Raw genomic sequence first — 20,002 nt, 5'->3', positions numbered from 1 at the left:
CACAGCAACTAAGATTTAGCATACATAAATGAGACTTCATAAAACTAAAAAGCTTCTGCTCAACAAAGGAAATGGTCTCTAAACTGAAGAGAACACCCACAGAGTGGGAGAAAATATTTGTCAGCTACACATCAGACAAAGGACTGATAACTAGACTATCTAGGGAACTTAAAACACTAAATTCTCCCAAAACTAATGAACCAATAAAGAAATGGGCAAGTAAACTAAACAGCACTTTCTCAAAAGAAGAAATTCAAATGGCCAAAAAACACATAAAAAAAATGCTCACCATCTCTAGCAATAAAGGAAATGCAAATTAAAACCACACTAAGATTCCACCTCACCCCTGTTAGAATAGCCATGATTAGCAACACCACTAACAACAGGTGTTGGTGAGCATGTGGGGAAAAAGGAAGCCTTTTACACTACTGGTAGGAAAACTAGTACACCCACTCTGGAAAAAAATTTGGAGGCTACTTAAAAAGCTAAACATTGATCTACCATATGATCCAGCAATTCCACTCTTGGGGATATACCCAAAAGAATGCGACACAGGTTACTCCAGAGGGACCTGCACACCCATGTTTATTGCAGCACTATTCACAATAGCCAAGTTATGGAGACAGCCAAGATGCCCCACCACTGATGAATGGATTAAGAAAATGTGGTATCTATACACAATGGAATTTTATGCAGCCATGAAGAACGAAATGTTATCATTCACTGGTAAATGGATGGAATTGGAGAACATCATTCTGAGTGAGGTTAGCCTGACCCAAAAGACCAAAAATCATATGTTCTCCCTCATATGTGGACATTAGATCAAGGGCAAACACAAGGGGATTGCACTTTGATCACATGATAAAGCGAGAGCACACAAGGGAGATATGAGGATAGGTAAGACACCCAAAAAACTAGATAGCATTTGTTGCCCTCAACACAGGGAAACTAAAGCAGATACCTTAAAGCAACTGAGGCCAACAGGAGAAGGGGACCAGGAACTAGAGAAAAGGTTAGTTCAAAAAGAATTAATTTAGAAGGTAACACACATGCACAGGAAATCAATGTGAGTCAACACCCTGTATAGCTATCCTTATCTCAAGTAGCAAAAACCCTTGTTCCTTCCTATTATTGTTTATACTGTCTCTTCAACAAAATTAGAGATAAGGGCAAAATAATTTCTGCCAGGTATGAGGAGGTGGAGGGAAGAGGGAGGAGACATGGGGGGTAAGGGAGGGGTTTGAGGAAGGGGGGAGAAATGACCCAAACATTGTGTGTACATATGAATTAAAAAAAAAGAAAATATAGGAGATAAATTCTCTACTCTCCCGCCATATTCGTACCATGGCCAGTATACAGCCTCAAGGACATCAGGGCATGGAATGAAACAGGACACAGATTTCAAGTTCAATGCGTTTTCAATGTACAAGATGCCTCAATGTTTTGCCATCTGGTCCTGGTCAAAGGCTAAACATCCTGTGTGGGTTGGTAGTCTCTTTAGGGAGCATCTCTAGTTCATATTTTGAGGATGTCTTCTCTCCATAGTCAGCAGACCTCCATATATTTGCTCAAACTCTTAGCTCTGGTAGAACTGCTATTTCATTATTGGTCGGGGGATGTTTCTTTTCCTTTCAAGCCCCAAGTTACCAGGTCCTGTCTTTAATTAACCGTGTCAATCTCCAAACACTTCTTCATCCTTGGTGTATCTTGCCCTGTTTCATTTCCCCAGTCGGTCAAAAACTAAGTTCCTCATGGACTTTTTGTTATGGAACTATTGTAATTGCTGACAGTCAAGTCTGTCACAGATCAAAGGTCTTTTCTCAGCTTCAAAGAGTTCAGTTTGGGAAGGTATCTTGTACACAGGTATGATAGAATGGTCAGACATAGCATCAAGAGATGATTGTGTCTAAAGTGACATCTAAAGAGCATGTCATTGTGACAGGTGGAGGAAGGGATGCTAGAAGTGACAGAAAATGTGAAGCTTCAGGTTGACATAGATATGCTATGTGCAGTGAATGTTCAGTGAGCCATGACAGGCTGAAGGAAACTAGTGAGGATTTCTGGGACATGAAAGCATATAGGTGGGAGGCAAGAACTTTCGATATCATGAAGTCCCATTAAGAGTTTGTTCTGACGGCACTGGGAAACCCTATATAGTTTTGCACAAAGAAGCTAAATATTATTACATTGTTGAGCCTATTAAGATATTGAATAAATTGACAATCATGGCATGCCTAATTTAGAATGCTTTCAAACTTTTTACATGTGTGAATATGTTTATATGAACATCTCTAGGAATACTGCTATTTTAAAGTTGATGTAAAGGAAATGATGCTTCTCCTCTCTTCCCCACCTCTTCTGATGACACTTTTTTAAAAAAAGAACAGATTTTCAAGGCTTATGTCAATCAGGTCTAATTAAAATACAGGCATCATTTTATAAACAATAACCTTTATCTGTTTCATTTTGTCATAAGTGTTATTCACATTCAATTCTTTTCTAGTTAGATCTACTACCAAATGTGTCTGTATAAATTATTATTGAATAGAAAAACAGTTTAAGATTGCCTTTTCTTCATGGGTCTATATATTAAATATATAAAGCTAATAAAATAGTTTATTAGAAAAGCAATTTTATTTAAATGAAAAATTCTTATAAAAGTTCTTTTAGAATAGAAGTTACAAAGAAAATGTCAACAAGTAGAAAGGATGTAGAAAAGTACTGGGTATATTTTTGGGGAAAGGTAAAAGGTAAAAGGAAAGTACTCTTAAATGGAATGGATTTTGGAAAGACAGGTTTGATCTGAAGGAAGAGGGATAAGGAAAACAATCAGAAAGTACAGAATGTCATGTAGAGTTCCTGAACTTGTCTTAAAAAATATATAATAGATGAAACTTATAAAAGGTTAAGTATGTCATTAAGCTGACTGAAATCTAAGAAATGTCTGAAAGATTTTCTTGGGTCATGTTAAAATAAACCTTGACCCTCTATGTCCATAAAATGATAAGATTATCTTAATATTGTTCTGTTCTGAGTAAGATCTGTAAAAAGCAGCTCTTATGCTACATTTGCAGGGCTACTTCTCCACAATAAATCCTGAGTTGGGAATTGAGCTATCAACCCACCTATCTATTCCATGTCATTCTTTATTTCTAACACATATTGGACTCAGTATACTGGTTTCTTCATTCCCTATGTATTTCCTCTCCTTCATTCCTTGGAATGTAGCTTCCCCCTATTACTCTGACCTTTTCTTCTCATAACTGAGTATTATCAAACACATTCTATCCATTTCTTTATAACATATTTTCTGATGAATAATTTGAACAAGGATTCAGGTTGTTAAATAATAAGCAGTTTTGTCTCCCATGTAAGTTGCAATGTCACTTGTGTTCACAGACTGCATAGTACTCAGGGACAAAATCAGCAGTCAACAACATCAAAGAGAGAACTTTTAACCCACATTTCATAGTAAACAGGCTGAAATGTAGCCATGCATGTCATCAAGAGTGCGAACTATGAGGAAAGAAGTCAAAAACCATTTTTCCATATACCATTATTAACACATGGATGGCAATATTAACACTTTCAAACTCTTGGAAACAAAAACAAGTAAAACTCTGCTTTGAGATTAATACAGAGCAATATTGTGAAGAATATACAAAAAATCTATTGGTCAAATCAATGTACAGAACTGGCAGAGATCAGAAGGAAACCCCAGAAGTAATAATGGACTGTCTATTCAGTCGCATAGGGATTCAAATAATATTTATAAATATTTACAAATTTCCTGTGTGCTGAGCACTGGAGACTCACTTCTACAATCATAACTACATGGAGACTGAGGTTGGGGGACTATGGTTTGAGTTCAGAAGGGAAAACCATTTGTGAGATCCCTTCTTCCATATAACCAGAGTAAAATGAACTGGAAGTGTAGATCAAGTGATAGAGTTCAAGCCCCAGTCCCACCAAAAAGAAAACAGGAAGAATTCTCCTCTGCTTCCAACCAGAAAAATTACATTCTTACACTCAAATCACAAGAAAAATTTTAACTGCTTCAGTAAACTGCTACTTTATAGAAAATGATTCTGTATGGGGTGGGGTTTTGGGGGGGTGGAAAGGCCACTCAAGAAAGCAGCCTGTTTCACCCACAGTTCAGGAAGAGAAGGTTAAACAAATTCCTATGCTGAGAGACTTTGTCTCTGTTCAGATGCAGCCCATGGCAGTTCCTTCCTAGGAACAGAGGAGAGAAACCTGATCAATGAAGAAATTTCACCCTAGGCCATCAGGCAGAGAATTCTCCCACCGTCCAACAGGAAACAGCTTCCTTCTCCATGAATTCAATCTCAGCCATTTCCAGGCTCTTATCCAGAATCATTTGACAGTTCTCACCTGTGCCACAATTTTTTCCTGACATCAGTGAAGTAAATGTGTGGAAAGACCCAAACTCTCAAATGCCAATGGGTATCTCAGAGTTCAATTTCGATACAGCATGGCTTTAGTGGAGACACCTGAAGTCACAAGTGGATCCCACCACACTGACTCCACTGCAGATGCCAGTCCAAAGCATATGCTTTCTTTGTGTGGCCACCATTCTTCATCGTGAAGTTATCTGAGGTGGTACCGTGCATCACATCACTAGCTTATATTCAGATACAACACGAAAGGAGCTATGGATAAATAACTGAACTTACTCCTGTTGATCTAGTGAAACAGAACACTTACTCTTGAATGTTTCATACAGAAATTCTTTCCTTTCTACAGGCCTGAACCAAAATTCTTCCCCTTATCCCCTTTCTAAACTCAGACATTTCCCAACACATTTTCCAAGAGCCCATTTTTTTGCATCAATAATGATTATGTGAAATAATCAGTGCAAATATCTTTTAAATTATAAGTAAGTAGTTGTTATGTGAATTTTGACAAATCTCAGCCTGAGTCAGCACACAAACAACACTTCAGTGTCACCATAAGGTCATGAGAACCAGGATCCCCATGGTTCTCTCCTGTAATCCTAGCTTCTCAGGAGGTAGAGACACTCAGGAAGATTGAGGCTTAAAGCCTGTGCTAAGAAATCATTCTTCAGATCCTATCTTGAAAAACCTCATCACATAAAAGGGCTAGCAGCTTCACTCGAGTGGTAATGTTGTACCCAGATCGCGAGACCCCAAAAGACAGCTCAGGAGTCCGAAGTCACATGCAAAAACAAAGAGCCTTTATTCAGGCTTAAGTTCAGGCTCTCCGACCTCACCGACACAGCGGATCTGCACAGAGAGCCCCGAGCCTCGCGCTGGCAGGGTTTTTATTGGGGAAGGGCAGGAGGCAGGACTTTCCATCCTAGTGGTGAACAGATTGGATGTTATTCAGGTGAGGGGGTCTTGGCATATTGGAATTGGTTTTTACTCCATTGTGTCTTGGTCATGAGGAATGTGGCCAGAGTTATTCCTTTTTTTGGTCACCTTGGTCAAAGGCCTGCTTTGCTCAATTATGATTGGATCAGGGCTGAGGTGGTGCATTCCAGAGGAGAGGTTGTGCTCAGGTCCGTGCTAAGGAACAAAGGGGCCTGAGCTTGAAATGATGATGTCCCTGTTATTTTTTTAAACGGGTCCCCACATCTGTTATTTTTTTCCCTAGTTGGGTCCCAACAGTAAGAGCAAACATGAGGACTGAGTTTGAATCCCAGTATACGCATAAAAACAAAAACAGACCAGGATTATTCTAGCACTGGTAGCTCCTTCCTGTAAACCTAGGTATAACAGTCAAGGTCACCTCAGAAAAATAGTTTACAAGACCCCATCTCCAAAATAACCAGAGCAAAATAGACTGAAGATATGGTTCAAGTGGTTGAGCACCTGCTCTGTAAATGCCATGTTCTGAGTGGAAACCTCAATTCCTCCCCACCCCTCCAAAAAAAACCAGGGTAACCAGGAAACAAGCAAGACAAAGATGATCATAGGTGAAAATTAATATTCCCAATCTCAACAAGAACATTCTCTCAGGAAAGGACACAGAACATTAGAAATTGCTAGTTAGGTCATGAAAAGGGCCATAAGTAGAGATAATCATTCAGTCCCACCTTCTTTTGTCTCCTTCTGTAAATAAACTTTCCAAAGCAGATCTCCCCTGCTGGTCTTATCTAAACAACACCAAGTCTCTAACCCAGCACTGGCTCACTTATTAACCCTAACACATTTCTTGTAACCTGGGGCCTGCACTGCCCTTTAAGTATCCCCTGAATTCTTTATATAGGACCCAGAATTTTGAGTGTGAGCCCAAAATCAAATCTGGCATAAAATCAAATCTAAGTTCTCCACTTCTCTGAGTGTCACTGGGTTTCTCCTCTGACAATATTTGCACAACAAATCTACATGTCTGTTGGCCCCCAAATTCTTTCTTCTCCTTTTTTCTCCTGCTTTTGAGATCAACTCACCTTTCCGTCTTCAGATGCCTATATATCTTCCTTTTGGGGGCTTTCCCCCTAAAGTAATATTCTTCAAGTCACAATCTAAGTTAATCATTATGTCATTATAAAACAATATTCTAAAACCAACCTGTGGACAATTAAAAGTTAAGTTAGGAAAAGCAAGAAGTGTCCCCTCCCATCAGAAGCCAACCATGAGCACAAGAGGATCCCCATTTCCAACAAATCTGAATGTGCAAGACGCATAGAAATTTAGGGACATATGGGCAGCACTAAGAAGAACTGGATTTCCAGGTGCTGGTGCCTCATGTCTGTAATCCTAGCTACTTGGGAGGCAAAGATTAGGAGGATCACAGTTCAAAGCCAGCCTGGGCATATAGGTCATGAGACCCTATCTTGAAAAACCCATCAAAAAAAGGTCTGGTGTAGTGGCTCAAGGTGAAGGCTCTGAGTTCAAACCCAGTACCACAAAAAAAAAAAAAAAGAAGAAGAAGAAGAATGAGAACTGGATTTAGGTAATAGAGCATAGGGTTTAGCCCATGCTTCCCTTGAACCTGAAGGACTCAAAGGAAAGCCAGGTCCCAGTAAGGAGTGCCTTGTCCCCACACAAATTCCATAAAAACTCTTGAGAATTCCAAACCACCTCAGTCTGCTGCATAGGGATTTGCAGGCAGAAACTCCCAGCAGAGCTGTGGGCTGGAATGAAATTTTCTCTCAGGGACACAGGATGGGATTCAAACCCCCAGTCTACTGCCACTCTCCAGGTGACAGTTGACCTAAGGCCCCAACCTCTTGATTAGGGAGCAGATCCTGGAACCAACTGGACAGGGACCAGTCAAAACCACTGCTTCTGGATCCAACAGTCCCTCCACTCAACACTGTAGATGCCCAGCCACCCTCTCACCATTTCCCTGTTCTGATGCTTCCAGGTGACCTCCCTATGGTCCTACAGTCAGAAGACTTCACAGAGCTGCAGGAGTTGTGTACCCTGAGCAATTTCCCAGTTGCAGACATGTAGCAAATATGACAATAATGTGATATGCAACATAGACCTCCTACCACTGCTGCTTCTCATTGGAGGGGAAGTGCTGGTGATTAAATAGCCACTCTGACATGTTAATAGATACAGGGCCCAATCCCCAAACATAGGGTAGGTGTCTGAGTGTGTCTAAACCATAGAGTCCAGCAGCCCTTCCCAAATCAGGATTCAATTCCTACATTGGAGGTTTGTTTTTCTTTGTGTGATAATTACAACCAGCAAAGCTTGTACTGGCTCTCTGGACCTACTACCTGACTCTTATCATATTCACTGAGACATTCTTGTGCATTTCCCCTAAAAATGGGACAACAGGTTTGTGCAGAGAACCCCAGACTCAATATCTAATGGAAAAAGCTTATCATGTAAGTTAAGGAGGGGAAACTCAGGAAATCAATATAGCTCACACTCTGGAAAATGGAAGAAAGCAGATGAACAAGGCTTTGTCACACATCAAGTTTCAATCTAGCCATTTTCACACAAGAAAATAAAAACACATTGCAAGAAATGTTATATTTCATGTATGGAGAAAATGGAGTTTTATGGCAAGTGTATCTCACCAAAGTTCCAATTAGAATAAAAAGGCAGTTGAGCTCAAGAAGTCCTGTGATTGTGAGGAAAGCAGAAAAGAATGAAAAGAGCATTGTGTACAATCTCTAAGAAGGATGCTGCATGGCCCAAGATGACACATAAAACCCACTTTGATTTTAAACAGATTTCCCATCATCAAGACCAGCGTTATTCCTGAAAGGGAGCCATAAGTTGGATCAGTTAATAGTAATAATCAGAGAAACCTGCAGAATTAACTGTTGTAGTCTATCAAGCTCTTCTACCACTCCTCCTCCTACAGCAAATTATCTCTCCTTCTTCATTAAAATGTTGATGAGAGAGAAAACTTCACTTCAGACTCTTATAGCTGGTAACTGTAAAGAAACTGTAAATGCATAATTTGAGTTCAATATTGCTTTCCAAACTCCTGACATTCATTGATTTTTCTTGATATGGAAAACATATGGTCTTCTTCCAGGATATCTATTCATTTCAAATCAATACACTGTGGAGAAAACAGTCCCAGGACCACCAGACGACAGGATGAATACCCACACATCCTCAATGTGGTATGGATTCAACTGGCTTGTGCTGTGAACCCCAGTATTTAACAATGTTCATTATCTGTTTAGCATATCCTTTGTGTGCCCTCCATGAGATGTGTTGTGACAGCTTAGGGAGAAGAGAAGTTAGAAAAGAACCATGAGTCTCACTGAAAATGTTATCTGTGTCTTTGAAAGGAGTTGCAAATGAACAATTTATATTGAACACAAGAGATCCTCTGGTAATTAAGCCAGCATATAATTAAGAGTCATTTAAAGGGAAAGTGGAGTGGCTCAAGTGTTAGAGCATCTGCCTAGAATGCATGAGGTCCTGAGTTCAAATCCCAGTATCACCAAAACAAACAAACATGAGAATTTTAAAGGTAAACACATTACACATAGTTTGGGATTTATCTACAGAAATGAATGGATTTATCCCCAAGGGTAGGATTAGGATAAAAATAAAAAACAATTTCAAATGGATATACAAGCACTTCTAAAATCATCTGGTGACAAACATAATGCAGATTAGGGATCAAATGAACCAGTGGGGATGAGAAGAATTAACATTTCATTGTCTCACCTAAGAATTTGTTAAGGTGAAAATAATACTTGTACATAAGCTATTCTCTGTATGTCCAACCAGTACACCAGACCTCAGGGCCAAAGGGAAGGGAAAGAGGGCAAGCACATGGTCACCTCAGAACACATGTGTGATGATAGCATACATCCCCTAAATGGACCACTAGAATGAAGACACCTCCCAGTTCTCCTTCAAGTAGGAAATAAAAATCCTTATAAAAACCACGATTCAATGAGTCTCATTAGCTCTGATTTGAGACCCCTCCTATGTATACAGGAGCTTTTCTACTATTTTCTTCTCGCCTTAACTAAAACGCTTCTCTTTTATTACCCTGTTTTCTATGACTATCATTCTTTAACTGCCTGAGACAATGTTTCAGGCAATTACTACAGCACATCTGAAACTGAACACTGCAACTATTGTGAATTCTGTCTACATTAAATGATCAATGTGGGCTGGATGCTGATGGCTCCTATCTGTAATCCTTGTTACTTTGGAGGCTGGATCAGGACTGCAGCTGCTAGCCAAACTAGGCAAGTAAGTGACTGAGACCTCAGAGGAAAATGGACTGGGAGTGTGACTGAAGCATTAAAGCACCTGCTTTGGAAGCATGAATACCTGAGTTCACACCCCAGTACCACAAAAAAAAAAAAAAAAAAAATAGTGTTTGTGTGATGACCATGCATAAGGTGCAATAGAGAATACAGGGCTGAGGCCAATGACTGTAAGCTGAAATCAGTCTTGGACTTGTGAACAGAGGGCAAGAACACCTAAAGAAGGAGTGGTGACAGTGGGAAACTGGTAAGCACTGGAAGAAGAAGACCCACACATTGACAGACAGGAGTGTTCCTGTCATTTCTGAGGTCTTAACTCTTAATACCTTTGGGCTGATTTTGGAAAATGTTTGTTTTGGCATGCATAGATTCCAGGAATCAGACCATATCTCAATAGGATTACAAATCTCTCAAGGTCAGGGGAACTGAAAGAGACATTTAGGCAGTTTCATGTAAGAAGAAATTATGAATCTGACAGTTTCTTCAGTTCAGAACCTTAAGTATAACATGAATGGTAGTAAATGTAGAGTGCGAAGCAAAAAAGAAAAGACTCTGTTTGCGATTTTAGCTAAGTTTTGTTTGCTAAAATTACAAGAAGATAAACATAAGATATTTTATGAAAACTTGTAACTGCAACAACAATAAAAGACACCTTTTAATACAGGCACAAATGATAAAGAAAAAAAATCAAAGCATACCAGTAGGGGAAAAAAAAAGGAACAAGACCACAAGACTGAAAGGATGGTGTAACTAAATAAAGAGTCATAAATAAATGTGAAGATGGTTGACTGTTGGCATGAGCCTTTCCCCAGTATCTCTGAGGCATAAAGGCAGAATATGGTGTGCAGCAACTTTTCATGCTGGGTGAGGGGTGGGAAGGCATTGGAGATTCATTAGTCAACAGAAAAATCTACAAATTAGAAAATTTGATCAGGAGACAGGGAGAGAAAGAAAGCTTATATTCACCAGCATGGAGATGCATTTTATTTAAGCATAACCTGCACCCGGCTTTTCCAAAAGATTTTTATTTCTTTCACATGGAAATACAGCCAAGAGTCTGCTGAGAATATTCCACATTCAGCACCTATGGATATAGCCCCTGATTTCACAGAAGGACCAATTTCTCGGACAGGGCAAATGAGACTAGAATAGAATAGAAGAAAAAACCTGGTCTTGTCACAGTTGTTGCTATCAGGCAATTGTCTTCATGGACAAGGATTTCTCAATCTAGCCATTATCACCCAAGAAATAAGAAAGAGCTTGTGCCACTGGCTCACAGCTCTAATCCTAGCTACTCAGGAGGCAGAGATCAGGAGGATCATGGTTTGAAAACAGCCTAGACAAATAGTTTGTGACACACTTCACAAAACAGGACAGGTGGAGTGACTCAAGGAGTATGCCCTGAGTTCAAGACCAAGATCCACAAAAAAAGGAGAACATACTAACAAGTGAGTAAAATTATTAAATACAAAAGAAAGTGTAGCTATCACACCAATACCATACACCCAAATAAACTTGCAAATAATAAAAACCTGTATGTTAGCACACCAAACCAAATATGTCTTGTTTTTCACTATATAAGGCAGGATTTCTCAATTGTCACATGGTACATTCTGACAAGACCAACTCCCTTAATGAAACTGCAAACAACTTGCTGGTGCAGGGGCTCATGAGGTAGAGAGCCTGCTTAGCAACTGTGCAAAACTGAGTTCAAAGCACAGTGCCACAAAAAAAGAAAATGCAAACAGCTGAAGTATTGCCAAAGCAAAGAAATCCTAGAAAACACTTGTGATTAAATAACACCATCCTTTGTATTCACATTATACTTAGATGACTTTCTTCAGTATACCTGAAACAAAGTAAGTCTCACACTTTTGATATTCCCACTTTCTACCTCAAAAACATTGCCTTAACTGGTCAGAAGAAACAGTACACTTAATAAGTAAATATTCCTGAACTCTGTCTCTTTCTTATACTCCTGAAGTCTATGACCCACCCTCAACCTAAGGCACCACAACAACCCCTTCTTTGTGGTCTCCTGGAAGACCTTTTCCCCTGGATCTCTGGTCCAGGAGCTGATGGTGGCCCCTCCATTGTCCTTCCTCTCCCACAGTTGTCCACCACAGTATGCTCCTCCCTAGAAAGCACAGCTCTCCTCTAACTCACCCTTAAGACTCTGCAGACCTCAGAGTTGGTGCTGTCCTGCTGTGATATAGTAGGCCAGGTCCCCCTTCCATATGAAATTAAATTTTGAACAAACAATCTAGACAACTCCAATGATGTCAGAGATTGTGAAAACCTCAAACCTTCAATATCTTCCCAACATCTCCCCTTCACCATGATCCCTAGATTCATGTGCACAGCCTTTCCAGTGGGTTGAGCAATGCAAAGGCAGCTAAAGTTTAGGAATTTATGACAGCCCTAAGAAGAGCTGAGCTGCATATATGGCCTTGGCCTAAGACTGCATTCGAAACACTTGGCTAATTCTGGTCAATCACCAATGCCCTAAGGATAATGGAGGAAGCAACAACCTCCCACACACTGAAGGCTGGAGAGACCTGGAGCTCAGGTGCTGAGGAGTCCTAACAGGGCTCTGGGCCTGGGCAAGGTCACTGCACATAAAGTACAGGATGCCAGAGTTCACCCATCTGAACAGTCCCAGCCCAGGGTCAAGAAGAAAAAGTGCAAAGCAGCACAAGTGAAGACTCAGGCCACAAACTGCAGTGCTGTACTTGGGAGGCCCTGGTCTGCACCAAACTTTTTTAGGGCATTTCTAACCCCTCATCCTCCTAGGGTCTGGAATGCCTTTTAAAAATAGCATTCTAGGCTTCTTTGGTGAGTTAAGTGAACCCTAGCACCAGATATAGGTCACAGTAGGAGAGAGACTGAGAATTGCTCTCAGCAGCAAAATGTGATTCAGAAAATGGCAGAAACAGGAAGGTATTTCCTGTATTAAGCAGAGGGTCCTCCTTAGACCAGCCTGTGACTCACCATTTCTCAAGCACTTCTCACTGGCTAGGGATCCAGAACTCACCCCTTGAGATCTGAGTAACAGAAGAAGTGATTCCCTACAAGGTAGAGTGCAAAAATCCAATAATTGAATCCAGCAACAGCCCTCAGCAGTTCATGCCTCCTCCCTGGTGCCTACCCAGTCCATCCGGGGGACTCATTGTAGTTAGGTGGAACCTGCTTTTCAGAATGGACCCTTCTTCTTCAACTGGGAAATGGAGCCAGGAATATGCTGAGAGAATTTCACACTCATTTTCTCATGGGGACAGCCTGTGACCTCAGAAACTTTGTGGTTCTAGGCCAGGCAGGTAAGTATCTCCTTGACCAGAAGGAAAGGCCTGATGTTGCCACATTTCAGGAATTAGGATCACGTATGTCTCTTCATGGACAAGAATTTCTTACCTGAAATCTCAACCTAAACTGTATTACCCAAGAAAGTAAGAACACATGAAAGAGAGACCACAGTTAATAAGTACAAGGAGAAAGTGTAGATTTCTCTGCAGAAATGTACAAAGGATGCAAAAGTGAAGAATAAAAAAAAAAATTGAAAAGAAAACCCTTTGGAGTAATTCAGACAAGGAGTCTGTTTAACTCCAAGTTATAAATGAAGACCCACATTCAGAAGGTACATCATATTCCCAAGCTTGAACACTAGAGTGAACACTGAATTTGTGCCTCACAGTGCAACAGTCCCATGTGCTGCAGCAGGCACACCTAAGGATTTAAATCTGGGTCCTTAGCATGTCTGCTGCCCCCTCTTCCTCACATGGTAATAATTCCCCTCCTTCAATGTTGACCTTAAACAGAGAAAACAATCACATGGAGAGAGTTTAATATTCTGATAAAAAGAAACTGACACATTCATAAACTCTTTCATGCACCTGCTTCTGTAAGTCCTTCTTTAAGCTTACTTTTACAGACTTTGTGAAATGACAGTCTGACCCCACCACTTCTAGGCATGCCTAGATAAAGTCCAATCATGGAATGGACAGAATGTTAAACATATCTGCATGTACAGAAAGTGTGACTCCTTATTGTTGCTGTAACTTACTACTTATTGACCAACCACTCCCCATTCTCACCAATCTAGTGTTGTTTGAACCAGTGTCATCCAAAGGCAAATGAGTGAGGGATTTGTCCCCTGCTTGGGACTATTGGAAGGTTTTAGAACCTGTAAGAGTTGGGGCCAAATATGAGTCTTCAGATATTTGGAAACAAGCCATCAAGGGAGTTCACTGGACCCTACTCTACTTCTGCTCTTCTGCTCCCTGCCATGACATTTATTGTTTTGCTCTACCACATAATCCTCATCCTATGTGCTGCCAGGCCCCATATCCAAATCCCACAGAGCCATTCCATCATGGATGGGACCTCCATGACTAGGAACCAAAAAACAACTTTAACCCTTACAGTTTCACTACCTGAAGAATTTTCTGCAGAATGAAAGCTGACTAATACACTGTTTCCTACTCTCTCAGAACCTGGAATCTTAGATTTCAAACTTGATAAGATCAATTTTGTAGTAATTTTCAACACCTTGTCATTCCACCTATTATTCACAGCCTCTGGGACATCATCTTGTCTCTTTCTCTGAAGATCTCAAAATTATCAGCAATAGCACCTTCTCTCTTTGCTTTACTATTTGCTGAATAAGATGATCCTCAAGGTCCATCAGGTATACTCATCATTCCTTCCATTTTCTAAGTCCTGGTAGTACTTTCCAAAATCCATAGGTTATCTTCCTTCCTTTTCCTTTATGTCCCTCTCTAGCTGTTTCCCTAACTATATACCTATTCCTCAGATCATTGGCAAGGGCATTCCTAGTAAATGTCATCTTTCAAATCCAGAAAAACTCTATACATACCAAGGCATTTTTGTTGTTGTTATTGTTAGAAAAACCTTTTCTCTTAATAGATTCTGCACAGGACTGAATATAAAACTTACTTGTGTTAGACCAGTTTCTCTTGCTAATAGCAAAATATGAAAGTCTGAGAAAGATATAAAGTAACTTATATATTTTAGTGTTTGGCTTGTTTTGGATTGTGGGATTTGGGTTTGAACTCACAGCTTTGTGCTTCTAAACCAAGTGCCCTATTGCAGTGCATTTTGGTCTGATTATTTCAAAGATGGGGGTCACTTCTTTACCCAGGCTACCCTTCAACACAATCTTCCCAATGTCAGCTTTTGAAGTAAATAGGATTATAGGCATGATCCACAGGTGTTAAGCAAGATTAGTATTTTTGTGGGTATCAAATTTGAGGGTCAATGAAATGTATCAGTTGAAGTGCTTTCTGCTCACTATTTTTTCTTATGTAGCATGGTACAAAGGTATTTATTTTGTGAATTTCTCAAATAAGAACATTTATTTATCTTGTATATTTATATGAGATTTTGTGTTTCTATAAAAAAATTCTATATTTTTGTGCATTTTTCATAAGTTTTTCACATGTATGTATATTATAAAGTTTACATTAATATCATTAAATGCATATGTTATCAGAATAGTTTTATATTTCAAGTATCTATATATAAAGATGTATAAATAATTCTATGTAGGAAGAGTTTTTTATGTGACATATTATGACCATTTTAAAAGACATGGAAGTAGCAGGGACTATTTGAGGACAGGAAGAGGACAACCAGGAGGGTGAGAAGAGTGTGTAGAAGAGTGTTTGTGATCAAAGAACACTACAGAGATGTATGAAAATGTCATACTGAGCCAGGAACCAATGACCATTGCCTGTCATCTGAGGTACTTGAGAGGCTGAGAAGAGGAGGATTGGGTCCAGGTCAGTCCAGGTCATAAAAACAAAAACAAAAACAAAAAGTTGGAGGCACCTGATCTAAAAAAAATAGCCAAAGAGAGAAGGGCTAGAGGTGTGACTCAAGTAGTACAGTACCTGAAAAGCAAGTGCAAAGTCCTGAGATCCATTAATTTGCGTAAATATATATACTAATAAAATCTAACTGATTTTGTTAGCATATATTTATTCCCTTTAGCAGTATATGAAGAGTTCAATCACTGATTAAGAATGTAAATCGAATAAGTAAGCACTTCTATGTACTGATATTGCTAGGTAATGAAATCAACCAAAACTATGCTTTAAACAATTATGCACAAACTGAAAGACCATGAAACTCTGTGACTTTAGGTGAGGACAGGACTAAAACCCACTCATCCTTATTGAAGTATGGATTCCTCAGACTTGTGCTGTAACCCTGCATTTATCAAAACTGATGATATGGTTAGAATATTTTCTGTGTGTCCTCCTTAGGGAGGTGGTGAGACAGCTTACACATGACAAAAGCAAAAATTAAACAAAGTGACCTTAGAAATCCCATGAAAATGGTATTAATCCCACCAGATGAAAGTAAATTTTAGTCATATTTACAATACTCAAATGCTGTAAAGCAGAATGTAAAAACCTAACTTCAGAGCTGGTAGAGTGGCTCAAGTGGTAGGGTGTCTGCTTAGCATATTAGGCCCTGTGTTAAAAACCCAGTACTACCAAAATGTTTTTTAACTTCAGTGAGAAATAAACATTAAAAACAAATAAACATATACTATGTCTTACAGAATATAAAGTATAGAGAGATATAAAGTGTGAAAGGAATATCATTGAATGTGGTGTGGGAATGAAATAAAAGTAAATTGTCTTTATATTCAACTAAAGCTATGTTTTATTTGCTAAATTTTGAATAGCCATAATATGTTTTATGTAACCCTTGTGGAAACTATGAAGAAATCATTTCTTTTTTCTTTCTTTCTTTTTTTTTTTTTTGGCAGTACCGGGGTTTGAATTCAAGGCTGCATGCTTGCTAGGCTGATGTTCTACTACTTGAGCAATTCCACCAGTGAAGAAATGATTTCTAATAGAGACACAAAAACAAAGAAAAACAGATGAAACTATATCCTATCAATAATACATAAAATAAAAAGCATGAAACATGACTGAAGATACTCATCCTTATGAGTATCTGCACAAGTCATTAATAAATGTGAAGATGGTAGACTGGTCTAGCACATCAGGGAATTATTAGTACCTCTGAGGCACAGAGCCAGAAAGATGGTGAAGCATTATCTTTGAAGTTGGGCAATGATGGGAAGGCACTGAAGGCTCAGTAGTGGACAGCACCCTATACAAAGTAGACAATTGAGGATCAGGAGAGAAAGAGACAAAAAAAGCATAAGACTGTGGCATCCACAGGATTATGGAGAAGACATAAGTAATAAAAACCAAGAGCCTCACAAAAATGCAGTGCAGTCTTTCTTAAAGATCTGTTGCACCAGACACTCTTGCCATGCACTCACTTTAAGGTGAGTGAAATACTCAGTCATCTTCTGACATCCTGTGACCTTACTGAGCTATCTTAATCTATATCAATGTACACTGAGATGTATTAATTGCAATGCTTATTTTCAGAAACCTTCTGATCTCTTCCACCATTTTAGGTTTGCTTAGTGTACTACAAGGTTTATGCCTGGTACCAATGAAATCTATTCAATGTGTACTTTTTACATCATGAACCATGCTTCATTTTTGATCAACTCTAGTGCCTTGCCAGAATTCCTCTCACACAAGACAGAAGTACCAAGAATGGACACTCTGGTAACATTACCAAACATTCCCCCAAAGATCCCAAATGGTATGACTTGTGCTGCGTTTATTGCCATCACTTCTGATAACAAATATGTGGTGTTACTAACACCAGCAACCTTTCAAATAGCAACTAATTATCCTTCAATTCAAATCTGACACTGTCCAGACAGCACAGTCCCTCCAACTTCTGGGCATCAGTGTGTAACAGATAAGCCATAGCACATGTTTGCTATCTCTGGTCATGCCAGTCACCTTCCTAAAGTCATAAAGAGGTACAAACACAAGACAAATCATTAGAGTAAATGCAAACATTGCCACAATTAGGCTTAGGAAAACAACCAAATACAGCCCTATGCCTCAGAAATTTCAAGGATTTCAGAATCTCTATGCTAAGAACTGACACAAGGACCAATACTTTTAATTTATACTACACATCCGCATCAAATACAAATACACCAACTTTTTGCCACATCAGGAAAAATATAAAGGTGTCTTTCTCTGAGACTGGGCATCCCAAACTTGTCTTCATTGACACAAATTACACTCTCAAACCAACTACCTCAATACAAATAGAAAGTGGTGGAATAACATATTGTGAATGTTGTAACCCTCATAAGTAGCTGCAATTAACCCACACTTCCAATCATTTCTGTGCTAGAAAAGGAGCACAGACCCAACATTCTTCCTGTAACCCTAGCTGCTCAGAAGACAAAGATCAGGATTGTCTTGGCTCAAAGCCTGTGGGAAGAAAAAGTTCTTGAAACCCTATCTTGAAAAACCCATCACAAAAATGGGTCAGTGGAGTCACTCAAGTGGTAAGAGCACATGACTAGCAAGTGTGAGGACCTGATTTCAAATCCCAGTGCAGTTAAAAAAACAAAAGAAGACCATGAAGATCCAAGCATTGGTAGTTCCTCCCTGTAAACCCAGGTACTGGGGAGATTGACATCAGGAAGACAGTCAAAATCACCTTAGAAAAATTGTTTACCAGACCCCATTTCCAAAATAACCAGAGCAAAATAGAATGGAGACATGGTTCAAGAGGATGAGCACCTGCTCTGTGCAAAACTATGATCTAAACCTCACTCACCAAAAATAAAAAGAAGTAACAAGGAAACAAGACCAAGATGATTGTAGGAGAAAACTGACTTGCCATTATGCATGTCTGTGCCCTCCAAATTTATTTCTTCTCCTGTTTTCTCCTCTCTTTGGGAGCAAATTGCCTTTCTGCCTTGAGATGCCTACCTACCTTACTTTCGGGGCTTTCCCCCTAGAGCAATTCTCTTAAAGCCATGGTCTAAGTAATCAGCATTTCATTGTAAGACAATATTCTAGAAAAAAAAACCTGTGGAAAATGAACACTTAAGTCAGGAAGAGCAAAAAGTGTCCCCTCCACTCAGAATCCAACCATGTGCACGTGTGGATCTGCATTTCCAATCAATCTGGCAATGTGCGGGATACATGGAAATTTAAGAACTTATTGGCAAAACTAAGAAGCACTGCACTGAGTGGACAGGGCATAGAGTTTAGGTCATGCTTCTCTTGAACCTGATGGACGCAAACGGAAGCCAGGTCCCAGTAAGGAGTTAAGGGGACGCTGCCCAGGAGCGCCCCATCCTGGCACAAACTCCTTAAGTACTCGGGAGAATTCCCACCACCTCAGTCTGCGGGACAGGAATTTGCAAATAGTCTCCCAGCAGGACTGGGAGCTGGGAGCAAGTCACCTCACAGGGACACAGGGGTTCAAGCCTTTAGGCCCACCAGCATTCTCCAGGCGGAAGCGCACCTAAGGCCGCAAACCTGTGATCAAACAACAGAATCCGGAATGGACGGGGCACCGTAAAATCACCGCTGCTTCTGGATCCAACAGCTCCTCCACCCTGCACTGCAGATGCCCAGCCCCCTCTCACCATTTCCCGCTTCTGACGCATCCAGGTGACCTCACTGTGTTCCTGCAGTCAGAAGATTTCACACGGCTGCTGTAGTGGTACCCTGAGAAATGGCAGCCAAGGCGGCAAATATGGCGATCAGGAGGAAGGCAACGTGAATGGCCTACCACTGTCGCTCCTCATTGGACGGGAGGTGCAGGCGATTAAACAGCCGCTCTGATTGGCTAATGGATAAAGGGCCCACCCCCAAGCCCTTGAGTGATGGGAAGGTGGAGTGGGAGTGGGATGATGAACTGGTGACTTGAAATGACAGACTCCAGCAGTCCTTGCCAATCAGGCTTCCTCTGTAGGAGCTATGTCTTAGTTTGCCGGAAAATTACATTCAGCAGAACTTCTCCTGGCCCTCTGGACCCAGCGCCTGCCTCTTATCATCCTCACTGTGACCTTCTCGAATACTCCTCCTGAAAATGGGACAACAGATTTACTCAGAGAATTTTAGACTAATATTCCATGGAGAAAATTCATCCTGTCTGTTAAGGAGGGGAGACTCAGGTAGGGTAGGACACAGAAAGCCAATGTAGGGCTGATGGTCCAACTCTGGAAACTGGAGTGAAGTAGATGGCCAGGGCTTTCTCACACCTCGTGTTTCAACCTAATCATTTGCACCCAAGAAAAGAAAAACACATTGCCAAAACAGTAATATACTTATTTCATGTATGGACCCCACCTCCAAAAGAACCAGATAAAATAGACTGGAGACATGGTTCAAGCTCTTGAACACCTGCTCTGTAAATGCTAAGCTAGGAGTTCAAACTTCA

The 20,002-nt window shown here is 40.1% G+C and overlaps 1 protein-coding gene across 1 annotated transcript in view; it reads right to left on the bottom strand.

Moving 5' to 3' along the window:
• The window catches only part of LOC109678047 (uncharacterized), a 43,757-nt gene extending 24,283 nt beyond the window's left edge, over positions 1–19,474 (bottom strand). The window contains exon 1 of the mRNA XM_074053694.1: positions 19,206–19,474. Coding sequence (XP_073909795.1) covers positions 19,206–19,226 — 21 coding nt within the window. The 5' untranslated portion in view covers positions 19,227–19,474. The remainder of the gene's footprint in view (positions 1–19,205) is intronic.
• Between the last annotated feature and the right edge of the window lie 528 nt (positions 19,475–20,002).

This window comes from Castor canadensis, chromosome 14, assembly GCF_047511655.1.
Source record: "Castor canadensis chromosome 14, mCasCan1.hap1v2, whole genome shotgun sequence".
In the NCBI taxonomy this organism is placed as follows: Eukaryota; Metazoa; Chordata; class Mammalia; order Rodentia; family Castoridae; genus Castor; species Castor canadensis.
The sequence above is the reverse complement of the archived record's forward strand: the minus strand, read 5'-3'. Positions and strand labels throughout refer to the sequence as shown.